At 42.4% G+C, this 25,265-nt stretch overlaps 1 protein-coding gene across 3 annotated transcripts in view; it reads left to right on the top strand.

Moving 5' to 3' along the window:
* osbpl1a (oxysterol binding protein-like 1A) overlaps nt 1-25,265 on the top strand; it is a 255,624-nt gene that overhangs the window by 144,627 nt on the left and 85,732 nt on the right. For all 3 annotated transcript variants that reach the window (XM_061888874.1, XM_061888875.1, XM_061888876.1), the window contains 4 exons: nt 1,717-1,780; nt 13,793-13,894; nt 19,305-19,424; nt 19,555-19,639. In XM_061888874.1, the coding sequence (XP_061744858.1) occupies nt 1,717-1,780; nt 13,793-13,894; nt 19,305-19,424; nt 19,555-19,639 (371 nt within the window). The remainder of the gene's footprint in view (nt 1-1,716; nt 1,781-13,792; nt 13,895-19,304; nt 19,425-19,554; nt 19,640-25,265) is intronic.

Genomic DNA, 25,265 nt, shown 5'->3' with positions numbered 1-25,265 from the left:
TGCGTGCGTGCGTGCGTGCGTGCGTGTTCTGGCAATGCTTACTTAATGGGGAAATCGCTCTGTTTACACAGTCACCTTTAGGGGACTTCTGACAGTATGGGGACCAAAAAACAGGTCCCCTAAAGGGAAACCTTTTTAAATAGTCAGATCAATTCTGAAGATGCCTAAGTGATTTTTAAGCTTTGACCCATAAAACATTTTTACTGATTAGAGTGTGAGACATAAGTACAGTTTTCCTTTTTTTTTTTTTTTTTTTTTTTTTTTTTTAAATGGTCCTCAGTAGTCACGAACAAATTTGTGTGAATCATGCAAAAGTATTTAAATTTGGTCCCAATGGACCAAATTAGCTCTTTTTCCCCAGGGTCCCCAGTAAGAATGATCAGCACATTACTTCATCAATCCAGAGATTTGAAGACATGTATGAGCTAACTGGCCAGTGGCCATTTTACCTCATTTTTTTATGCCTCCACAACCTGTAGAAAGGGTGGTCCCCACAAGTCCTGATCTAAAAACTTGGTCCCCATTCCAAATGATAACCAGTGTGTGTTTGTCTGTGTGTGTGTGTGCATGTTCTGGCTATGCTTACTTAATGGGGACATCGCTCTGTTTACACAGTTACCTTTAGGGGACTTCTGACGGTATGGGGACCAAAAAAACAGGTCCCTTAAAGGGAAACCTTTTTAAATTGTCAGATCCATTCTGAAGATGTCTTAGTGATTTTTAAGCTTTGGCTCATAAAACATGTTCACTGGTTAGTTTGAGTGTGAGACATTTGCACTTGTTCCCTTTTTTCTTTAAATGGTCCTCAGTAGTCACGAACAAATGTGTGTGACTTATGCAAAATTATTTCAATTTTGTCCCCATGAACCTAATTAACTATTTTTCCGTAGGGTCCCCAGTAAGAATGATCAGCACATTACTTCATCAATCCAGAGATTTAAAGACGTGTATGAGCTAACTGGGCAGTGGCCATTTTACCTCATTTTTTTATGCCTCCACAACCTGTAGAAAGGGTGGTCCCCAATAGTCATGAACAACAACTTGGTCCCCATTCCAAATGATAACGTGTGTGTGTGTGTGTGTGTGTGTGTGTGTGTGTGTGTGTGTGTGTGTGTCTGTGTGTGTGTGTGTTTGTGTGTGTGTATGTTCTTGCAATGCTTACTTAATGGGGACATCGCTCTGTTTACACAGTCACCTTTAGGGGACTTCTGACAGTATGGGGACCAAAAAAACAGGTCCCCTAAAGGGAAACCTCTTTAAATAGTCAGATCCATTCTGAGGATGTCTTAGTGATTTTTAAGCTTTGACTCATAAAACATGTTTACTGGTTAGTTTGAGTGTGAGACATTTGCACTTGTTCCCTTTTTTCTTTAAATGGTCTTCAGTAGTCACGAACAAATTTGTGTGACTTATGCAAAATTATTTCAATTTGGTCCCCATGAATTAAATTAACGATTTTTCCGTAGGGTCCCCAGTAGGAATGATCAGCACATTACTTCATCAATCCAGAGATTTAATGATGTGTATGAGCTAACTGGCCAGTGGCCATTAGACCTCATTTTCTTATGCCTCTACAACCTGTAGAAAGGGTGGTCCCCACAAGTCATGAACAACAACTTGGTCCCCATTCCAAATGATAACCTGTGTGTGTGTGTGTGTGTGTGTGTGTGTGTGTGTGTGTGTGTGTGTCTTTCCCTCTCTCTCCTGCCTCTGAAGGTCTGATGCGGTTGCCAATGTCAGACGACAAGGCTGCAAGTCCCTCACTCACGCTCACTGTCTGGTAAGATGCAATTACACTGACGGCTCAGTTATTAGATGGCGCGTTACCCACGTGCCGTTCTGCGTTTGTTTGTCTGCTTCTCACTCGCTCGCACGTAAAAACCAGCACCAACACGTTTCATATTCACCACAATGGCCCTTGGGTTTTAGCAATTTGTGCATGTCCGAGCGTAAAGGTGTAGGTTCAAAGTCAAGGCCGTAGCAATGCAATCATGTCCGACTCAAATAAAACCCATCGGCTTCAAACTTGGTGGGTATGCAGATGACACACTATATTGCCAAAAGTATTTGGCTCCCCTGCCTTGACTCACATATGAACTTGAAGTTGCAGCTATTACAGCTTCAAATCTTCTGGGAAGGCTGTCCACAAGGTTGCTGAGTGCGTTTATAGGAATTTTTCCACCATTCTTCCAAAAGCGCATTGGTGAGGTCACACACTGAAGGCCTGGGAATGCCTCAGGATTATCCCAGGAGGAGCTGGCTAAAGTGGCTGGGGAGAGGGAAGTCTAGGCTTCTCTGCTTAGGCTGCTGCCCCCGCGACCCAAACTCGGATAATCAAAATGGATATATGGATGGATATATATATTTTATATATATATATATATATATATATATATATATATATTTTTTTTTTTGTTATTTTTTTTTGACAATATTATTTCAATGAGCGGCTAGGAGACCCCGAGAATAGCAAGCGGTAGAAAATTGATTGGAAAGGACAGACAGAAAAAGAAAAAAATATATATCTATATTTTTTTTAACTTGGGACTTCCCTTGGGCCGGATTTTGGACACTGACGGGCCGTAGTTTGGGGACCCCTGGATTAGATAAATACCGCATTTTTCAAAATACAAGGGGCCCTTAAAATCCTTTCACTTTCTCAAAAATTGACAGTGCGCCTTATAACCTAATGCGCCTAATGTAGGGAATAATTCTGGTTGTGCCTACCGACCTCGAGGCAATTTTTATAAAAAAAAAATATATTTTTTTTTTAACTTGGGACTTCTCACAGGCCGGATTTAGGACACTGGCGGGCCGTAGTTTGGGGGCCCCTGGATTAGACAAATACCATATTTTTCAAAATACAAGGCCCCCTTAAAATCCTTTCACTATCTAAAACATTGACTGTGCACCTGATTAGCTGGTGCCCCTAATGTACGCAATAATTCTGGTTGTGCTTACCGACCTCAAAACAGTTAAAAAAATATATATATATAAAATATATAGTATATATATACCAACCCCTTTTCCATATGAGTTGGTAAATTTTGTTAAACGTAAATATAAACGGAATACAATGATTTGCAAATCCTTTTCAACCCATATTCAGTTGAATATGCTACAAAGACAATATATTGATGTTAAAACTGATAAACATTTTTTTTTTTGCAAATTAACTTTAGAATTTGATGCCAGCAACACGTGACAAAGAAGTTGGGAAAGGTGGCAATTAATACTGATAAAGTTGAGGAATGCTCATCAAACACTTATTTGGAACATCCCACAGGTGTGCAGGCTAATTGGGAACAGGTGGGTGCCATGATTGGGTATAAAAGAAGCTTCCATCCATCCATCCATCCATCATCTTCCGCTTATCCGAGGTCGGGTCGCGGGGGCAGCAGCCTAAGCAGGGTAGCCCAGACTTCCCTATCTCCAGCCACTTCGTCTAGCTCTTCCCGGGGGATCCCGAGGCGTTCCCAGGCCAGCCGGGAGACATAGTCTTCCTAACGTGTCCTGGGTCTTCCCCGTGGCCTCCTACCAGCTGGACGTGCCCTAAACACATCCCTAGGGAGGCGTTCGGGTGGCATCCTGACCAGATGCCCGAACCACTTCATCTGGCTCCTCTCGATGTGGAGGAGCAGCGGCTTTATGTTGAGCTCCTCCCGGATGGCAGAGCTTCTCACCCTATCTCTAAGGGAGAGCCCCGCCACCCGGCGGAGGAAACTCATTTCGGCCGCTTGTACCCGTGATCTTATCCTTTCGGTCATGACCCAAAGCTCATGACCATAGGTGAGGATGGGAACGTAGATCGACCGGTAAATTGAGAGCTTTGCCTTCCGGCTCAGCTCCTTCTTCACCACAACGGATCGATACAACGTCCGCATTACTGAAGACGCCGCACCGATCCGCCTGTCGATCTCACGATCCACTCTTCCCCCACTCGTGAACAAGACTCCTAGGTACTTGAACTCCTCCACTTGGGGCAGGGTCTCCTCCCCAACCCGGAGATGGCACTCCACCCTTTTCCGGGCGAGAACCATGGGCTCGGACTTGGAGGTGCTGATTCTCATTCCGGTCGCTTCACACTCGGCTGCGAACCGATCCAGTGAGAGCTGAAGATCCCGGCCAGATGAAGCCATCAGGACTACATCATCTGCAAAAAGCAGAGACCTAATCCCGTGGCCACCAAACCGGAACCCCTTAACGCCTTGGCTGCGCCTAGAAATTCTGTCCATAAAAGTTATGAACAGAATCGGTGACAAAGGACAGCCTTGGCGGAGTCCAACCCTCACTGGAAACGTGTCCGACTTACTGCCAGCAATGCGGACCAAGCTCTGACACTGATCATACAGGGAGCAAACTGCCACAATAAGACAGTCCGATACCCCATACTCTCTGAGCACTCCCCACAGGACTTCCCGAGGGACACGGTCGAATGCCTTCTCTAAGTCCACAAAGCACATGTAGACTGGTTGGGCAAACTCCCATGCACCCTCAAGAACCCTGCCGAGAGTATAGAGCTGGTCCACAGTTCCACGACCAGGACGAAAACCACACTGTTCCTCCTGAATCCGAGGTTCGACTATCCGGCGAAGCCTCCTCTCCAGTACACATGAATAAACCTTACCGGGAAGGCTGAGGAGTGTGATCCCACGATAGTTGGAACACACCCTCCGGTCCCCCTTCTTAAAGAGAGGGACCACCACCCCGGTCTGCCAATCCAGAGGTACCGCCCCCGATGTCCACGCGATGCTGCAGAGTCTTGTCAACCAAGACAGCCCCACAGCATCCAGAGCCTTAAGGAACTCCGGGCGGATCTCATCCACCCCCGGGGCCTTGCCGCCGAGGAGCTTTTTAACTACCTCAGCGACCTCAGCCCCAGAAATAGGAGAGTCCACAACAGATTCCCCAGGCACCGCTTCCTCAAAGAAAGACGTGTTGGTGGGATTGAGGAGGTCTTCGAAGTATTCCCTCCACCGATCCACAACATCCGCAGTCGAAGTCAGCAGAACACCATCCGCACCATACACGGTGTTGATAGTGCACTGCTTCCCCTTCCTGAGGCGCCGTATGGTGGTCCAGAATCGCTTCAAAGCCGTCCGGAAGTCGTTTTCCATGGCTTCCCCGAACTCTTCCCATGTCCGAGTTTTTGCCTCCGCGACCGCTAAAGCTGCACACTGCTTGGCCCGTCGGTGCCCGTCCACTGCCTCCGGAGTCCTATGAGCCAAAAGAACCCGATAGGACTCCTTCTTCAGCTTGACGGCATCCCTCACTGCTGGTGTCCACCAACGGGTTCTGGGATTACCGCCACGACAGGCACCAACAACCTTGCGGCCACAGCTCCAATCAGCCGCCTCGACAATAGAGGTTCGGAACATGGTCCACTCGGACTCAATGTCCCGCACCTCCCTCGTGACATGTTCAAAGTTCTCCCGGAGGTGTGAATTGAAACTCTCTCTGACAGGAGACTCTGCCAGACGTTCCCAGCAGACCCTCACAATGCGCTTGGGCCTGCCAGGTCTGTCCGGCATCCTCCCCCACCATCGCAGCCAACTCACCACCAGGTGGTGATCGGTAGAAAGCTCCGCCCCTCTCTTCACCCGAGTGTCCAAAACATAAGGCCGCAAATCCGATGACACAACTACAAAGTCGATCATGTAACTGCGGCCTAGGGTGTCCTGGTGCCAAGTGCACATATGGACACCCTTATGTTTGAACATGGTGTTTGTTATGGACAATCCGTGACGAGCACAAAAGTCCAATAACAAAACACCACTCGGGTTTAGATCCGGGCGACCATTCTTCCCAATCACGCCTCTCCAGGTTTCACTGTCGTTGCCAACATGAGCGTTGAAGTCTCCCAGTAGGACAAGGGAATCACCCGGGGGAGCACTTTCCAGTACTCCCTCGAGTGTACCCAAAAAGGGTGGGTATTCTGAACTGCTGTTTGGTGCGTATGCACAAACAACAGTCAGGACCCGTCCCCCCACCCGAAGGCGGAGGGAAGCTACCCTCTCGTCCACTGGGTTGAACTCAAACGTGCAGGCTTTGAGCCGGGTGCAACGAGAATTGGCACCCCAGCCCGTCGCCTCTCACTGCCGGCAACGCCAGAATGGAAGAGGGTCCAGTCCCTCTCGAGAGAACTGGTTCCAGAGCCGTTGCTGTGCGTCGAGGTGAGTCCGACTATATCCAGCCGGAACTTCTCTACCTCGCGCACTAGCTCAGGCTCCTTCCCCCCCAGTGAGGTGACGTTCCAAGTCCCAAGAGCTAGCTTCTGTAGCCGAGGATCGGACCGCCAAGTGCCCTGCCTTCGGCTGCCGCCCAGCTCACAATGCACCCGACCTCTATGGCCCCTCCTATGAGTGGTGAGCCCATTGGAGGGATGACCCACGTTGCCTCTTCAGGCTGTGCCCGGCCGGGCCCCATGGGGACAGGCCCGACCACCAGGCGCTCGCCATCGTGCCCCAACTCCGGGCCTGGCTCCAGAGCGGGGCCCCGGTGACCCACGTCCAGGCGAGGGAAATCTGGGTTAATTTTGTTGTAATTCCATAGAAGTTTTTGAGCTGCTCTTTATCTGATCACTCACCTAGGACCTGTTTGTCTTGGGAGACCCTACCAGGGGGCATGAAAGCCCCCAGACAACATAGCTCCTATGATCATTGGGATCATTGGGATCATTGGTTAAAGAAGCTTCCATGAAATGCTAAGTAATTCACAAACAAGGATGGGGCGAGGGTCACCACTTTGTAAGAAAATTGTCGAACAGTTTAAGAACAACATTTCTCAACGAGCTATTGCAAGGAATTTATGGATTTTACCATCTCAGGTCCGTAAAATCATCAAAAGGTTCAGAGAATCTGGAGAAATCACTGCATGTAAGCGATGATATTACGGACCGTTGATCCCTCAGGCGGTACTGCATCAAAAATAGACATCAGTGTGTAAAGGATATCACCACATGGACTCAGGAACACTTCATAAAACCACTGTCAGTAACTACAGTTGTTTGCTACATTTGTAAGTGCAAAGTAAAACTCTACTATGCAAAGCGAATGCCATTTATCAACAACACAGAGGAACGCCGGCGGCTTTGCTGCGCCCGAGCTCATCTAAGATGGACTGATGTAAAGTGGAAAAGTGGTCTGTGGTCTGACGAGTCCACATTTGAAATTATATTTGGAAACTGTGGACGTGGTGTCCTCTAGAACAAAGAGGAAAATAACCATCCGGATTGTTATAGGCGCAAAGTTCAAAAGCCAGCATCTGTGATGGTATGGGAGTGTATTAGTACCCAAGGCATGGGTAACTTACACATCTGTGAAGGCACCATTAATGCTGATTGGTCCATACAGGTTTTGGAGCAACATATGTTGTCATCCAAGCAACGTTATCATGGACGCCCCTGCTTATTTCAGCAAGACAATGCCAAGCTACGTGTTACAACAGTGTGGCTTCGCAGTAAAAGAGTGCGAGTACTTTCCTGGCCTGCCTACAGTCCAGACCTGTCTCCCATGGAAAATGTGTAGCGCATTATGAAGCGTAAAATACGACAGCGGAGATCCCGGATTGTTGAACGACTGAAGCTCTACATAAAACACGAATGGGAAAGAATTCCACTCTCAAAGCTTCAACAATTAGTTTCCTCAGTTCCCAAACGTTTATTGAGTGTAGTTAAAAGAAAAGGTGATGTAACACAGTGGTGAACATGCCCTTTCCCAACTACTTTGGCACGTGTTGCAGCCATTAAATGCTAAGTTAATTATTATTTGCAAAAAAAAAAAAGTTTATGAGGTTGAACATCAAATATCTTGTCTTTGTCGTGCATTCAACTGAAAATGGGTTGAAAAGGATTTGCAAATCATTGTATTCCGTTTATATTTACATCTAACACAATTTCCCAACTCATATGGAAACGGGGTTTGTATATATGTATATATATATACATATATATATATATATATATATATATATATATATATTATTATTATTATTTTATTTATTTATTTATTTTTTTGGGGGGCTTCTCGCGTGCCGTATCCGGATCCTGATCAAATATGTTAGACATATTACTCTTAATTGTTACAGTAGAAGTGTGGTGCATTCATTGACACTCTGGAAACACAGACTCCTAAGCTCTTGTTGGACCATTACTCTCTTTGGCTCTATAGTGGGTTATTTTGGAACAAAACCCAATCAAAAAAATAAAAATAAAAACTCGAGACTGTGTCACCAACATGTTTAATCGTACAAATGAAGACATATTTTTGGTTAAATATTTTGCGTAAAACAGCATATGGAAATTGAGATTTATGGCTTTCTTTAATATGATCAAAATTGAACAGATTGCTGTAAAAATACAAACAGACCTATTTCGTTTACACAAAAAGATCCAGTCTGGCTGCGATGAGGTGGCGACTTGTCCAGGGTGTCCCCCGCCTTCCGCCCGATTATAGCTGAGATAGGCACCAGCGCCCCCCGCCACCCCAAAGAGAATAAGCGGTGGAAATGGATGGATGGATGCATCCAGTCTGGTTGTATTTATTACTTTGTACATTTTTAACCATCCATCCATCCATCCCTTTTCTACCGCTTGTCCCTTTAGGGGTCGCGGGGTGTAACTGGAGCCTATCTCAGCTCCATTCAGGCGGAAGGCGGTGTACACCCTGGACAAGTCACCACCACAATGTATTGAAAAATGTGAAACTAAAAGACACAGCAGCACTCTGGTAACCTTTTTTTGTGGTCTTGATCAAAGAATGGCATAATAAACACAAAGTCCCCCAGCTTTTTGTTTACAACCCTTTTATTAGCCTCACCGTTCCAGCGTGTAGTCTCTAATTACGTAGCAACATTCCCTCACTTGCTCTTGTGTGTGTGTGTGTGTGTGTGTGTGTGTGTGTGTGTGTGTGTGTGTGTGTGTGTGTGTAACCCCGCCCTCCTACTTTCTATTCGGCGCCAACACCTACGCTAGTGCACATTTTGATCAATCACGTGCGGCTCCAGCAGGCCAAAAAAAAGACTGATTAAAAAGAAAAAAAAAATGCCCCGTTCTCTTCAAAGAGCCAGCTCTAATACTCGTGCACTGTGGTATTTGCAGCAAAGAGCATCAAGTCATACGTCAAATTAAAAGTCTTCACAGGGGCTTTCCGGAGCTGTAACTATTTGGGCAATACGGTGTAATATGATGTAATAATGATTCAACTTTTTTTTTTTTTTTCTTGATAAGGTCACCAATCTCTTTGTGAAAAATCATGCAACTTAAAAAAAAAAAAGAAAAGCCCTTGATAAACTTATTCCCTGTTACGCCGGTTCGGCATCGTGGTACCGGGTTCGATTCCCTCGAGGATGCGTCAAACGAAGAACACAACAAAGGTAGGATCCAACAAATTTATTAACAAAAAGTGAACTCTGAACAAAAACACTGGAGCTAATAAAAAGGAGAACAAAAGACGCGTGTTAGCTAGGAAATATAAAGAACTAAGACTTGGCACAAGGGCACAAAAAGTAAAAAACAAAGATGATTAGCATGTGAGCTAAAGATGACAATAAGGTGGCTTAGCTAATGAGCTAGAGAGAAAAACATACCTGACGTTAATTGTTGCATGTGAGCAAATTAGAGTCCCAGGCAGAAGAATGAAAAGAGGAAGGCTTATAAAGGGAAGGTGATTAACAGAGAACAGGTGTGCAGGAACCGGGAGTAACAGCTGAAACTAATAAGTAACCATGGTGATGGACTAAACGGGAAATAAACGGATCAAACGGAAAATGAGAACAAAGATGGAAAAAAACAATATGTGAAGATCCGAGTCACGGATCTCAACAATTCCACATCATCCATATTTCATATAACATTTTATTTGATCTACACTGTATTGCCAAAAGTATTTGGCCACCCATCCAAATGATGAAAATCCGGTGTCTTAATCACAGGTGTATAAAATCAAGCTTTTAGGCATGAAGACGGTTTCTACAAACATTTGTGAAAGAACGGGCCGCTCTCAGTGATTTCCAGCGTGGAACTGTCACAAGATGCCACCTGTGCGGCAAATCCAGCCGTGAAATTTCCTCGCTCCTAAATATTCCAAAGTCAGCTGTCGGCTTTATTATAAGAAAATGGAAGAGTTTTGGAACAACAGCAACTCAGCCCCCAAGTGGTAGGCCACGTAAACTGACAGAGAGGGGTCGGCGGATCCTGAAGCGCATAGTGCAAAGACTCTCTGCACAGTCAGCTGCTACAAAGCTCCAAACGTCATGTGACCTTACAATTAGCCCACGGACAGTACGCAGAGGGCTTCATTGAATGGGTTTCCATGGACGAGCAGCCGGATCTAAGTCAAACATCACGAAGTCCAATGCAAAGCTGTCCGGACTTGGATCTGTTGTGTTTCTTCCACGCAAAGGATGATTTGCACGAGCGAGACGTGAGTGTATGTACATGTTTAATTTATTTACACACTATAATACAAAACAGGAAAACAAAGGGCTGGCACAATGGCGGATACAAACTAGACTATACTCATAAACAAAAGCAGCACAATAGCATGGCTATATACAAATAAACAAAATATACTATCTATGGGAATGGTCCCCAACCACCGGGCCGCGGAATAATTTTTTAGTCATTTTTATTTAAAAAAAAAAAAAAAAAAAAATTTTTTTTAATTAAATAAACATAAAAAAACCAATATACACTTACAAATAATGCACCTACCACAAAAACCTCCCTTTTCCATGACAAAAACGTCCCTTTTTCATGACAAAGACAAAAAAAAAAAAAAAAAATAAAATAAAAGGATCCCTCCCCCCCCGGGACAAATTATTAAGCGTTGACCGGTCCGCGGATAAAAAAGGTTGGGGACCACTGATCGATGGCACAAAGCAAACTAGAAACTTGCACTGAGGCATAAATACAAAAACTCTCACGTGGTGATGTCAAACAATAAAACAGCGTGGCAAGGCATGAAGGTCGGCAAGGTAAGGTAGGTGCGTGGTCATGAAGGTAGGTAGACTTCAATACAATCCATACGGTAAAATTCCCGGGCCGAGGAACAGAAAACAAATGGTTTAAAAGCTAGCTGTGATTATTGAAAACAGGTGTGAGAGCTGACTAGGAGACCAGGTTTAAACTAATGGGTTACTATGGAAACAAACAAAACCAGGAAGTGCAAAACAGGAAACAAGAGTCCAAAAAACAAAACATAACATGATCAAACATAAAACCTGATTCACGGGGGTGACAAAAGCGTGGGATGCAGTGGTGTTTGGAGGTTGCCAGGAGAAGGGTACATTTCTGACTGCATTGAGCAGAGTGTGAAATTTGATGGAGGAGGAATTATGGTGTGGGGTTGTTTTTTTAAGGAGTTGGGTGTTGCGATCCTCTGCCCGGATCGTTCCATTTTGTAGTTTTGTTCCTTCCCGTATCACATTCTGTAGTTTGATCTCCTTATTTCCTGTTTTGCTTTGTCACCGTGGTTGCATATTGTTTCCACCTGCTACTCTCGGTTTACACACACCTGTTTTGCTAATCATCTGCCTTGTTTAAGACTACCCCTTTTGTTAGTTCATTCTCGGATCCTAATTCGCTCATACGCAACAAGTGACGACTGCTATATATGCTATTACTCGCGGTATAGCACGGTTGGTAGAGTGGCTGTGTCAGCAACTTGAGGGTTGCAGGTTCGATCCCCGCCTCCGCCGTCCTCGTCTCTGCCATTGTGTCCTTGGGCAAGATACTTCGCCCACCTGCTCCCAGTGCCACCCACACTGGTTTAAATGTAACTTAGATATTGGGTATTACTATGTAAAGCGCTTTGAGTCACTAGAGAAAAAGCGCTATATAAAATATTATTCACTTCGCTAGCTCTCACGCTACGCTTTATTTTAATCCTAGCTTTCATGCTAGTTGTTTTGTTTTCCCTTTTTGTGCCTTCGTGTCAAGTATTAGTGTATCTGTTTGTTTTCCTAGCTTCCATGCTAGAGCTTTTTGTTTGCCTTTTCTGTCTAGCACCAGCATTTTTGTTCCTAGCCTTTTTATTAGTTTAATAAATACTTTATTTTCTTACCTTACGCTGTGTTCTTGTCTAGGTTGTTTGGTGACGTACCCCAAGATGCAGAGATGGAGGCAGGCATGGAATGTGAAAACATGATTTAATTAAATACTAAGACAAAAGCAAAACCAAAAGGGTACAAACACAAAGCGCGCACGAGGCGTTTAATCAAACAAAAGGAGCTAGCCTGGGAGCTAGAAAATAACGAACAGGAGCTTAGCGTGGAAGCTAGCAGGTAGTGAACAGGCAAACAGAAGTCGTACTTGTATAATGAAAAATAAGACGGAAGCAGGGAACAAAAAACAGTAAGCTACAAACATCAACTGAATATAGCTTACCGCTACGCTGCAAAGACAAGGTATGACACGACAGGAGCGATAACACATCACAAGAGCGACTAGATGTGACATCGACAAGACAATACAATGATGCAGCCACTGACAAGACAAAACAGGTACAAATAGGAGCAGGCTGATTGACAACTGGTGTGACCAGATGCCAATCAGCCACAGCTGAGTGAAAACAGGACACAGGGAGACAAACAGGAAGCTGAACCAAAATAAGAGCACTAGACAGCAACTAAGGACAGGAAATACTAAACACACAGAGGAGAAACTAAAACACAGACCAACTGTCAGTGGTAACTCTGACAGTTCTTGTCCGACGCATCTACGGAGGAACAATTTCTGCATCGCTATGCCACGCAAGTCTCACATTGGGCCCCTTAGTTTCATTGAAAGGAACTATTAATGCTCCAGGATACCAATTCCAAGCTCCCAGCCTCGTGGGGACAGTTTAGAGCGGGCCCCTTTCCTCTTCCAACATGACTGTGCACCAGTGCACAGAACAAGGTCCATAAAGACATGGATGACAAGAGTCTGGTGTGGATGGACTTGACTGGCCTGCACAGAGTCCTGACCTGAGCCCGAACAGTGGTCCCCAACCTTTTTCTATCCGCGGACCGGTCAACGCTTAATAAATTTCTCCCGCGGCCTGGGTGGGGGGGGGGGGGTGGGGGGGGGGTTGGGGGTTAGTGGGGGTAATCCTTTTTTTTTTTGTTTTTAAAAAAAAAAAAAAGTATTTTCTTTGTCATGAAAAGGGGACGTTTTGTCATGAAAAGGGGAGGTTTTTGTGGTTGGTGCACTAATTGGAAGTGTATATTGTGTTTTTTATGTTGATTTAATAAAAAAAATATATATATATATTTTTTTTGTTTTTATTGTTATTTTTTTATAAAAATGAATAAAAAATTATTCTGCGGCCCGGCGGTTGGGGGCCACTGCGATAGAACACCTTTGGGATGAATTAGAACGGAGACCGAGAGCCAGGCCTTCTCGACCAACAGTGTGTGACCTCACCAATGCGCTTTTGGAAGAAAGGTGGAAAAATTCCTATAAACACACTCCGCAACCTTGTGGACAGCCTTCCCAGAAGAGTTGGTGTAATAGCTGCAAAATGTGGACCGGCATCATATTGAAAACCCCTATGGGTTAGGAATGGGATGGCACTTCAAGTTCATATGTGGGTCAAAAACTTTTGGCAATATAGTGTATTTACTCACATTTATTAATTTTCCTAAACTGATAACAATGCCCAGTCATAAACGTATGGACACTTTCTTCTTCACTACACAGTTGCCCATTCACCTTAATTCGGTACAGTTCCAGATGAAATCGTTTGCAGCTGGAAAATGTGTTGTGTACATTTATTCGACCATTTTTAACATCCCCACTCCTCCTTTCCAGATCCGTTCCAAAGATAACTGCATCTTCACCCTAAAGTGCTTCGATGACAGCGTCCATTACTTCAAAGTATCACCTAAAATGGAGCCCGAGGCGACAAGAAAAGTAGGTTGATTTAGATGTAATCTCCATGCTGGCAAGATCAATTTGTCGGCGTGACTTCAGTGCGAAAATATGCTTCTGGACTCTTTTGTCAATACTGAGTGATGGCTGTGAAAAAAAAACCAAGATAAATGTGTAGACAAACAAACAAAAAAAAAAACCTCACATTTGGAATGTTTTTTTTTGTTTTGTTCTGGCACTTCTCAAAGTAAAGACGTCGATGGTGAAGTGCTTCTACCTTGTTGTTACCAGTAAAATGTCAAATCATTTCGCTATGTGTCAAATAGATTGTTATTCTAATCACTCCGCACACAGAATCGGTTTATAAATAAAGGCAGCTTTAGGGTTTAGCGCCAAAAAACAACAGTATTTCTAGCGAGAATGCAAAAGAAGAAATGTTTACAATATCACATTTTTAAGCCAAAACGATGCATACTAATTCCTCTTTCATTTCCAAAATATGCAAAAAAATTGTCCCCCTGGATGTTTTTTTTGTCTATGTGCCCAGCGATTGACTGGCATCTGCTTCCTGCACTAAGTCCGCTGGGATAGGCTCCAGCTTACCCGTGACCCCAATTAGGATACGTGGTATAGAAAATGCACGGATGGATAGTTGACTGGCTGTTGCAGGTAGCCCGTAAGGACCAGATGAGTCGCCCGCTGGCCTGTTCTAAAAATAGCTCAAATAGCAGCACTTACCAGTGAGCTGCCTCTATTTTTTAAATTGTATTTATTTACTAGCAAGCTGGTCTTGCTTTGCTCGACATTTTTAATTCTAAGAGCGACAAAACTCAAATAGAATTTGAAAATCCAAGAAAATATTTTAAAGACTTGGTCTTCAGTTGTTTGAATAAATTCATTTATTGTTTTACTTTGCTTTTTAAATTTTTCAGAAAGACAATTTTAGAGAAAAAAGTGATTTAAGGATTTTCAAACACATTTACCTTTTTACCTTTTAAATTCCTTCTTCTTCTTTCCTGACAATTTAAATCAATGTTCAAGTACTTTATTATTTTATATTGTGAATAATAATAAATACATTTTAATTTAATTCTTCATTTTAGCTTTGGTTTTTTCGAAAAAGAATATTCTTGAAATATTTCTTCAACTTTATTATGATTAAAATAAAATAAAAGTATTCTGGCAAATCTAGAAAATCTTTAGAATCAAATTCAAATCTTATTTCAAAGTCTTTTGAATTTGTTTTTAAAAATGTTCTTAAAAATATAGAAGAAATAATGATTTGTCTTTGTTAGAAATATAGCTTGGTCCAATTTGTTATATATTCTAACAAAGTGCAGATTGGATTTCAACCTATTTAAAACATGTCATCAAAATTCTAAAATTAATCTCAATCAGGAAAAATTACTAATTATTTTTTTAATTTTTTCAAAAAGATTCAAATTAGCTAGTTTTTCTCTTCTTTTTTTTTCGGTTGAATTTTGAATTTTAAAGAGTCGAAATTGAAGATAAACTACGTTTCAAAATTTTATTTTCATTTTTTTCCTGTTTTCTCATCTTTTAAACCGTTCAATTAAGTGTTTTTTTCATCATTTATTCTCGACAAAAAAAACTTCCGTAAAAGGAAAAAAAAATGTACGACGGAATGACAGACAGAAATACCCATTTTTTTTACATATATATATATGTATATATATATATATATATATATATATATATGTATATATATATATATATATATATGTTTATTAAATGTAAATTGAGCAAATTGGCTATTTCTGGCAATTTTTTTAAGTGTGTATCAAACTGGTAGCCCTTCGCATGAATCAGTACCCAAGAAGTAGGTCTTGGTTTCAAAAAGGTTGGTGACCCCTGGTCTATTGTGTCGCTGGAAACTACACAATAAAGTGCAGGAGGGAAAGACCGTAGGAACTAGAGAGTGTTTTCATTAAAAGTATTCATACTGTACCTCTTAAAGGAAATGGAATGAATCCGTCCCAGGGTCAAAACTGTAAATATCCGTTATCAACTGTGCTGTGTAGACCAGGGGTGGCCAACCTTTTTGAAACCAAGAGCTACTTCTTGGGTACTGATTCATGCGAAGGGCTACCAGTTTGATACACACTTAAAAAAATGGCCAGAAATAGCCAATTTGCTCAATTTACCTTTAATAAATAAATCTATATATATATAAATAAAAAAATGGGTATTTCTGTCCGTCATTCCTTCATACATTTTTTTTCCTTTTACGGAAGGTTTTTTGTAGAGAAATGATGAAAAAAATACTTAAAAGAAGAGAAAACAGGAAAGAAATGAAAATTAAATTTTGAAAAATAGTTTATCTTCGACTCTTTTTTAATGAATGAATCTGCAGCTGTTGGTTTATGTAAAACTGTTTGTTTATTTTGTTGACCATTGACCGAAGAAATAATAAACTAAACTAAATATGTATTTAAATGGGATTTTTTAATTTTTTTTTATTTTCGTACATTTATTTAAAAAAAGAAACATTTTCATATTGTCTGTAGAATTTTGAGGGCAAAATTCCATTTTGGAATAAGGCTATGCGGCGGTATAGCTCAGTTGGTAGAGTGGCCGTGCCAGCAACTTGAGGGTTCCAGGTTTGATACCCGCTTCTGCCATCCTAGTCACTGCCGTTGTGTCCTTGGGCAAGACACTTTACCCACCTGCTCCAAGTGCCACCCACACTGGTTTAAAAAATGTAACTTAAATACTGGGTTTCACAATGTAAAGCGCTTTGAGTCACTGGAGAAAAGCGCTATATAAATATAATTCACTTCACTTCACTATAACATAACAGAATGTGGAAGCTCTGTGAATACTTTCCAGATGCACTGTTTATACAGAGTATATGTTTATTTTTATTTTTAATTATTTAAAAGGAAAGAGTAAGTAGACCTGAAAACTAAATAGATAACCAGTTTCCATTTGGTTCTCTCAGATGTTTTGTGTGACTTTAGAGGCTTCCTCTAAATGCTGTAATTAGAGCCGCGGCATGTATTCAAAGTACAAAGAACATTTCTCAAATGTGAAAAGCCTATTATGTACAACAACCTTTTTGTTTTTTATTTGCCTTTTATCGTGATCTGCCTTGCATAAAACGTAGCGCTCTTTGAACCGCGACGGAGTTAATGTTGTCATTGTGCCAAGGTGCAAACTGCTTAGCCAGCCGGCATTAATAACACGGACTCCATTGTAAACAATAATAATGCAAGGGTTTTTTGCGGCCACGTTTTAAAAGCTGTACTTCAAATACTGCTAATTCCACCCCGTGGAGTTGATCAAAAAAAGCTGCATCAGGAGGTCACCTACAGCCGCAGACATTAGTGTCACTATCTTTCAAACCCCGTTTCCATATGAGTTGGGATATTGTGTTAGATGTAAATACAAACGTAAAACAATGATTTGCAAATCCATTTCAACCTATATTCAGTTAAATGCACTACAAAGACAAGATATTTGATGTTCAAACTCATAAACTTTACTTTTCTTTTACAAATGATAATTAACTTAGAATTTCATGGCTGCAACACATGCAAAAGTAGTTGGGAAAGGGCATGTTCACCACTCTGTTACATCACCTTTTCGTTTAACACTTAAAAAACGTTTGGGAACTGAGTAAACTAATTGATGAAGCTTTGAAAGTGGAATTCTTTCCCATTCTTGTTTTATGTAGAGCTTCAGTCGTTCAACAGTCCGGGGTCTCCACTGTCGTATTTTACGCTTCATAATGCGCCACACATTTTCCATGGGAGACAAGTCTGGATTGAAGGCGGGCCAGGAAAGTACCCGCACTCCTTTTTTTACAAAGCCATGCCGTTATAACTCGTGCTGAATGTGGCTTGGCATTGTCTTGCTGAAATAAGCAGGGGCGTCCATGAAAAATGGCAGCATATGTTGTTCCAAAACCTGTATGTAACTTTCAGCATTAATGGTGCCTTCACAGATGTGTAAGTTACCCATGCCTCGGGCAGTAATGCACCCCCATGCCAGCACAGAGGCTGGCTTTTGAACTTTTCGTCGATAACAGTCTGGATGGTTCGCTTTCCCTTTGGTCCGGATGACACGATGTCGAATATTTCCCCGAAAAATTTGAAATGTGGACTCGTCAGACCACAAAACACTTTTCCTCTTTACATTAGTCCATCTTAGATGATCTCGGGCCCAGAGAAGCCGGCAGTGTTTCTGGATGTTGTTGATAAATGGCTTTCGCTTTGCATAGTAGAGCTTTAACTTGCACTTACAGATGTATCAACCAACTGTATTTATAGACGTAGTTTTCTGAAGTGTTCCTGAGCCCATGTGGTGATATCCTTTAGAGATTGATGTCGGTTTTTGATACAGTGCGGTCATTCAACGCCGGCGGCGTTTCTGGATGATGTTGATAAATGGCTTTCGCTTTGCATAGTAGACCTTTAACTTGCACTTACAGATGTAGCCACCAACTGTATTTAATGACAGTGGTTTTCTGAAGTGTTCCTGAGCCCATGTGGTGATATCCTTTAGAGATTGATGTCGGTTTTTGATACAGTGCGGTCATTCAATGTTGGTTTCCGGCCATGCCGCTTATGTGGGGTGATTTCTCCAGATTCTCTGAACCTTTTGATGATATTATGGACCGTAGATGTTAAAATCCCTAAATTTCTTGCAATTGCACTTTGAGAAACGTTGTTCATAAACCCTGCGATGAGGTGGCGACTTGTCCAGGGTGTACCCCGCCTTCCGCCCGATTGTAGCTGAGATAGGCGCCAGCGCCCCCCGCGACCCCAAAAGGGAATAAGCGGTAGAAAATGGATGGATGGATGTTCATAAACCGTTTGACTATTTGCTCACACAGTTGTGGACAAAGGGGTGTACCTCGCCCCATCCTTTCTTGTGAACGACTGAGCATTTTTTGCGAAGCTGTTTTTATACCCAATCTCGGCACCCACCTGTTCCCAATTAGCCTGCACACCTGTGGGATGTTCCAAATAATTGTTTGATGAACATTCCTCAACTTTATCAGTATTTATTGCCACCTTTCCCAACTTCTTTGTCACATGTTGCTGGCATCAAATTCTAAAGTTAATGATTATTTGCAAAAAAACAATGTTTATCAGTTTGGACATCAAATATGTTGTCTTTGTAGCATATTCAACTGAAAGTGGGTTGAAAAGGATTTGCAAAACATTGTATTCCGTTTATATTTACATCTAACACAATTTCCCAACTCATATGGAAACGGGGTTTGTAGATCTTGACACAAACAATAATTAGGAAGACCCGGACGGTTATTCACTTCAACCGAGCTTTACAATTAGAGCACTTTTGATGGTTTTTAATGGATTTTCACGCGCTGCGACTTCAGCGGCTTCGATTTTAGAAGATCCCCACGCTTGTTCTCCCGTTTAATTGTCCATCATTGACAATTAGTGGACTTTTCTCCTGGCAGGCTTGGCAGAAGGCCGTGGAGGAGCACTCGGCCTTCAGCACTCACTACTGCACCCAGGAGCAAGGCAGCGAGGAGGAGGATGAAGCCCCTTCACTGGGGCAGCTGGCTGACTCACTGCAGGTGGCTTTAAACAAACAAGTAATAACAGCAATTATTGTGTCAGCGTAATTATTAGGCTGTGTTTTTTTTTGTGTTTTCTCCCCCCCCCCAAACCTACATTTTTGTTCCTTTTTTCGGGCTCCACTTCCAGGCTGCGGAGGCGAGCCACAAGAAGCTGGAGCAGCAAGCGGCGGCGTTGCTGTCCATGATGAAGAGCGACGGGGCCCTGAATGAAAGTAATATGAACCGCCCGCTTGAATATTATCGAAAATAATCCGGCAGGATGGGGAAGAGTACGTGCATCTCATAAATAACGCCTCCTTTAGGGTTAAAGGCTGAGATTTTCTTATTTAAACGGGGATAGCAGGTCCATTCTATGTGTCATAATTGATCATTTCGCGATATTGCCATATTTTTGCTGAAAGGATTTAGTAGAGAACATCGACGATAAAGTTCTCAACCTTTGGTCGCTAATAAAACAGCCTTGCCTGTACCGGAAGTAGCAGACGATGTGCGCGTGACGTCATCGGTGTGAGGGCTCCTCATATCCTCACATTGTTTACAATCATGGCCACCAGCAGCTAGAGCAATTCGGACCGAGAAAGCGCCGATTTCCCCAATAATTTGAGCGAGGATGAAAGATTTGTGGATGAGGATAGTGAGAGTGAAGGAAAAAAAGACAGGGCAGTGGGAGCGATTCAGATGTTATTAGACACATTTACTAGGATAATTATGGAAGATCTCTTATCTGTTTATTGTTTTATTAGTATTGTAGTGAGATTGTAAAGACATACTTTAACGTCGGATGGCTGCGGTGAACACGCCAGTGTCTCAGAGAGAAGCCGAGGAGCCAAACTCGCAGTTGCCTTTTTTGACAGCTACTGCAGGAGGATGCATAATCCACTGATGTCTCCGGTAATATATAGATCACAATGTTCCCATCCAAAAAAATGCTGGTTGACGTAGAAAAACATGTTCGCTTGACCGCTCTGTGTTAAAGGCCGACTGAAATGAGATTTTCTTATTCAAACGGGGATAGCAGGTCCATTCTACGTGTCATACTTGATCATTTCGCGATATTGCCATATTTTTGCTGAAAGGATTTAGTAGAGAGCATCGATGATAAAGTTGGCAACTATTGGTCGCTAATAAAAAGCCTTGCCTTTACCGGAAGTATGTGCGCGTGACGTCACCGGTGTGAGGGGCTCCTCACATCCTCACATTGTTTACAATCATGGCCACCAGCAGCTAGAGCGATTCGGACCGAGAAAGCGACGATTTCCCCATTAATTTGAGCGAGGATGAAAGATTTGTGGATGAGGAAAGTGAGAGTGAAGGAAAAAAGACAGGGCAGTGGGAGCGATTCAGAAGTTATTCGACACATTTACTAGGATAATTATAGAATATCTCCTATCTGCTTATTGTTTTAATAGTATTTTAGTGAGATTATAAAAACATACCTCAAAGTATGTTTTTATACTTTGAGGTATTTTTATACTTTAAGGTAATAGTATTTTAGTGAGATTATAAAAACATACCTCAAAGTCGGATGGCTGCGGTGAACACGCCTGTGTCTCAGAGAGAAGCCGAGGAGCCAAGTTAACTGCTGCCTTTTTTGACAGCTACTGCAGGAGGATGCTTAATCCACTGATGTCTTTCGTAAGATATAGATCACAATGTTCCCATCCAAAAACATGCTGGTTGACGTAGAGAAACATGTTCGCTTGACCGCACTGTGTTAAAGGCCTACTGAGATGAGATTTTCTTATTTAAACGGGGATAGCAGCTCCATTCTATGTGTCATACTTGATCATTTTGCGATATTGCCATAATTTTGCTGAAAGGATTTAGTAGAGAGCATCGATGATAAAGTTCGCAACTTTTGGTCGCTAATAAAAAAGCCTTGCCTGTACCGGAAGTAGCAGACGATGATGTCATGTTGATGGCTCCTCAGATATTCACTTTGTTTTTAATGGGAGCCTCCAACAAAAAGTGCTATTCAGACCGAGAAAACGACAATTTTCCCATTAATTTGAGCGAGGATGAAAGATTTGTGTTTGAGGATATTTATAGCGACGGACTAGAAAAAAAAAATTGCTTTGGGATGGATTCAGGTGTTTTTTGACACACTTACTAGGATAATTCAGGGAAATCCCTTATCTTTCTATTGTGTTGCTAGTGTTTTAGTGAGATTAATAGTACCTGATAGTCGGAAGGGTGTATCCACGGGTGTGTTGACGCCAATGTCTCAGGGGAGTCGACGGCAGCTGTACGGACGGCAAAAGCTCAGCTGATCTCCGGTAAGTGGCGACTTTTTACAACAATTTTCCCACCGAAACCTGCAGGTTGACATTTGGTCGGGATCCATGTTCGCTTGACCGCTCTGATATATAGTAAAGCTTCACCTCCGGGAATTTTAAACAAGGAATCACCGTGTGTTTGTGTGGCTAACGGCTAAAGCTTCCCAACTCCATCTTTCTACTTTGACTTCTCCATTATTAATTGAACAAATCGCAAAAGATTCAGCAACACAGATGTCCAGAATACTGTGTAATTATGCGGTTAAAGCGGACAACTTTTAGCTGTGTGTGCGCAGCGCTAATATTTCCTACCAGTCCGTGACGTCACGCATACACGTCATCATTCCGCGACGTTTTCAACCGGACACTTCGCGGGAAATTTAAAATTGCAATTTAGTAAACTAAAAAGGCCGTATTGGCATGTGTTGCAATGTTAATATTTCATCATTGATATATAAACTATCAGACTGTGGTTGATAGTAGTGGGTTTCAGTAGGCCTTTAATGCTTCACAACAAACAAAGAAACACCGTCTGTGTCTCGGTGCTAAAGACAGCTGCAATACACCACTTTCCACCAACAGCATTCTTCTTTGACGTCTCCATTATTAATTGAACAAATTGCAAAAGATTCAGCAACACAGATGTCCAAATTACTGTGTAATTATGGGATGGAAAGAGACTATTTTACGCCGTAAGTGGTGCTGGGCTAATATGTCCCCTCCAACCAATAACGTCACAAACAAACGTCATCATCGATATTTAAAATTGCAATTTAGTAAACTAAAAAGGCCGTATTGGCATGTGTTGCAATGTTAATATTTCATCATTGATATATAAACTATCAGACTGTGTGGTGGGTAGTAGTGGGTTTCAATAGGCCTTTAACGCAACAGAGGTCTAGAAAAGTTTTGTGGCAATCGGTGGGGTAATTTATGGCCAAATAAACAAGTTAACAAATTAGAATGGAGCTCAGTCGAGCACAGACCAATCCTCATTTGGATCGGCACCAAATTGTACACCTGCTGCATATTGGCACTCTTGCATTATTCACAAACATTTTCTCTAATAGGAAATAATGATTGTAGAAGCAATTAATTCCAGAGTCGTATTGTAACGATTGCTTTATTTTGGTACTAAAATGATTTTGATACTTTTCGGTACTTTTCTAAGTAAAGGGGACCACAAAAAAATTGCATTATTGGTTTTATTTTAACAAATAAATCTTAGGATGCATTAAACATATGTTTCTTATTGCAATTAAAGGCCTACTGAAATGAGATGTTCTTATTCAAACGGCGATAGCAGGTCCATTCTATGTGTGATACGTGATCATTTCGCGATATTGCCATATTTTTGCTGAAAGGATTTAGTAGAGAACATCGACGATAAAGTTTGCAACTTTTGGTCGCTAATAAAAAGGCCTTGCCTTTACCGGAAGTAACAGACGATGTGCGCGTGACGTCATGGGTTGTGGAGCTCCTCACATCTTAACATTGTTTATAATCATAGCCTCCGGCAGCTGGAGCAATTCGGACCGAGAAAGCGACGATTTCCCCATTAATTTGAGCGAGGATGAAAGATTCGTGGATGAGAAAAGTGAGAGTGAAGGAAAAAAGACAGGGCAGTGGGAGCGATTCAGATGTTATTCGACACATTTACTAGGATAATTATAGAATATCTCCTATCTGCTTATTGTTTTAATAGTATTTTAGTGAGATTATAAAAACATACCTCAAAGTCGGATGGCTGTGGTGAACACGCCTGTGTCTCAGAGAGACCAACCGAGCTAAATACTTATTAATGCATTAATATTCATTGCCTTATTATGACCCTAACTCTTTAACCCTAACCAAATAACTCTAAATTAAGTCTTTATTACTTACATAGACCAGTGTTTTTCAACCACTGTGCCGCGGCACACTGGTGTGGCGCTAGATACAGTCTGGTGTGTCGTGGGAGATTATATCATTTCACCTAAATGGGTGGCATGGTGGGACAGGGGTTAGTGCATGTGCCTCACAATACGAAGGTTCTTAGTAGTCCTGAGTTAAATCCCGGTGAAGTGGAGTGAATTATATTTATATAGCGCTTTACTCTAGTGACTCAAAGCGCTTTTACATAGTGAAACCCAATATCAAAGTTACATTTAAATCATTGTGGGTGGCACTGGGAGCAGGTGGGTAAAGTGTCTTGCCCAAGGACACAACGACATTGACGAGGATGGCGGAAGCGGGAATCGGACCTGGAACCCTCGAGTTGCTGGCACGGCCACTCTACCAACCGAGCTAAATACTTAATAATGAATTAATATTCTTGGCCTTATTATGACTCTAACCCTAACCAAATAAGTCTAAATTAAGTCTTTATTACTTACGTAGACCAGTATTTTGCTGTATCTTTTGCAATCTGTTCAATTAATAATGGAGACGTCAAAGAAGAAAGATGTAGGTGGGAAGCAGTGTATTGCGGCCGCCTTTAGCAAGAAAAACACAGCCAGTGTTTCCTTGTTTACATTCCTGAAAGATGACGGTGAAGCTTTACTATGGAACAGAGCGGTCAAGCGAACATGGTTCCCTACCACATGTCAACTAGCAGGTTTCGGTGAGAAAATGGTGGTACTAAGTCGGCTCTTACCGTAGACATGAGCGGAGAGCTCGCGTCGTTCCTCCTCAGCTGCGGACTCTCTTGCCTCCTCCCACCGGCCGCCCCCGACCGTCGGATGCTTACACCGTAGAGGAGGGGAGAAAAAAAAGAATCTCAGCCCGGCAGCCTTCGCCTCGTCGAGAAACATGGCTTCCCTCGGAGTCACTGGCGGTCACCACACCTATGGCCAAACCCCTCCGACTTTCAGGTTGTACAGGTACGACCATATAATGTCACTAAAACACTAAGCAGATAAGGGATTTCCCAGAATTATCCTAGTAAATGTGTCTAATAACATCTGAATTACTGCCACAGCCATGTCTTTTTTTTTTATAGTCCTTCACTCTTATTATCCTCATCCACGAATCTTTCATCCTCGCTCAAACTAATGGGGAAATTTTAGCTTTCTCGGTCCGAATCGCTCTCGCTGCTGGTGGCCATGATTGTAAACAATGTTCAGATGTGAGGAGCCCTACAACCTGTGACGTCACGCGCACATCGTCTGCTACTTCCGGTACAGGAAAGGCTTTATTATTAGCGACCAAAAGTTGCAAATTTTATCGTGGATGTTCTCTACTAAATCCTTTCAGCAAAATTATGGCAATATCGCGAAATGATCAAGTATGACACATAGAATGGACCTGCTATCCCCGTTTGAATAAGAAAATCTCATTTCAGTAGGCCTTTAAGGTAAAAGCTAACGTACCAATGATTGTCACACACACACGAGGTGTGGTGAAATTACTCTCTGCATTTGACCCATCCCCCTTGATCACACCCTGGGAGGTGAGGGGAGCAGTGAGCAGCAGGGGTGGCCTGCGCCCGGGAATCATTTTTGGTGCTTTAACCCCCAATTCCAACCCTTGATGCTGAGTGCCAAGCAGGGAGGTAATGGCTCCCATTTTTATAGTCTTTGGT

This window comes from Nerophis ophidion, linkage group LG26, assembly GCF_033978795.1.
Source record: "Nerophis ophidion isolate RoL-2023_Sa linkage group LG26, RoL_Noph_v1.0, whole genome shotgun sequence".
NCBI lineage: Eukaryota > Metazoa > Chordata > Actinopteri > Syngnathiformes > Syngnathidae > Nerophis > Nerophis ophidion.
This window is presented reverse-complemented; position numbering and strand designations above follow the sequence as displayed.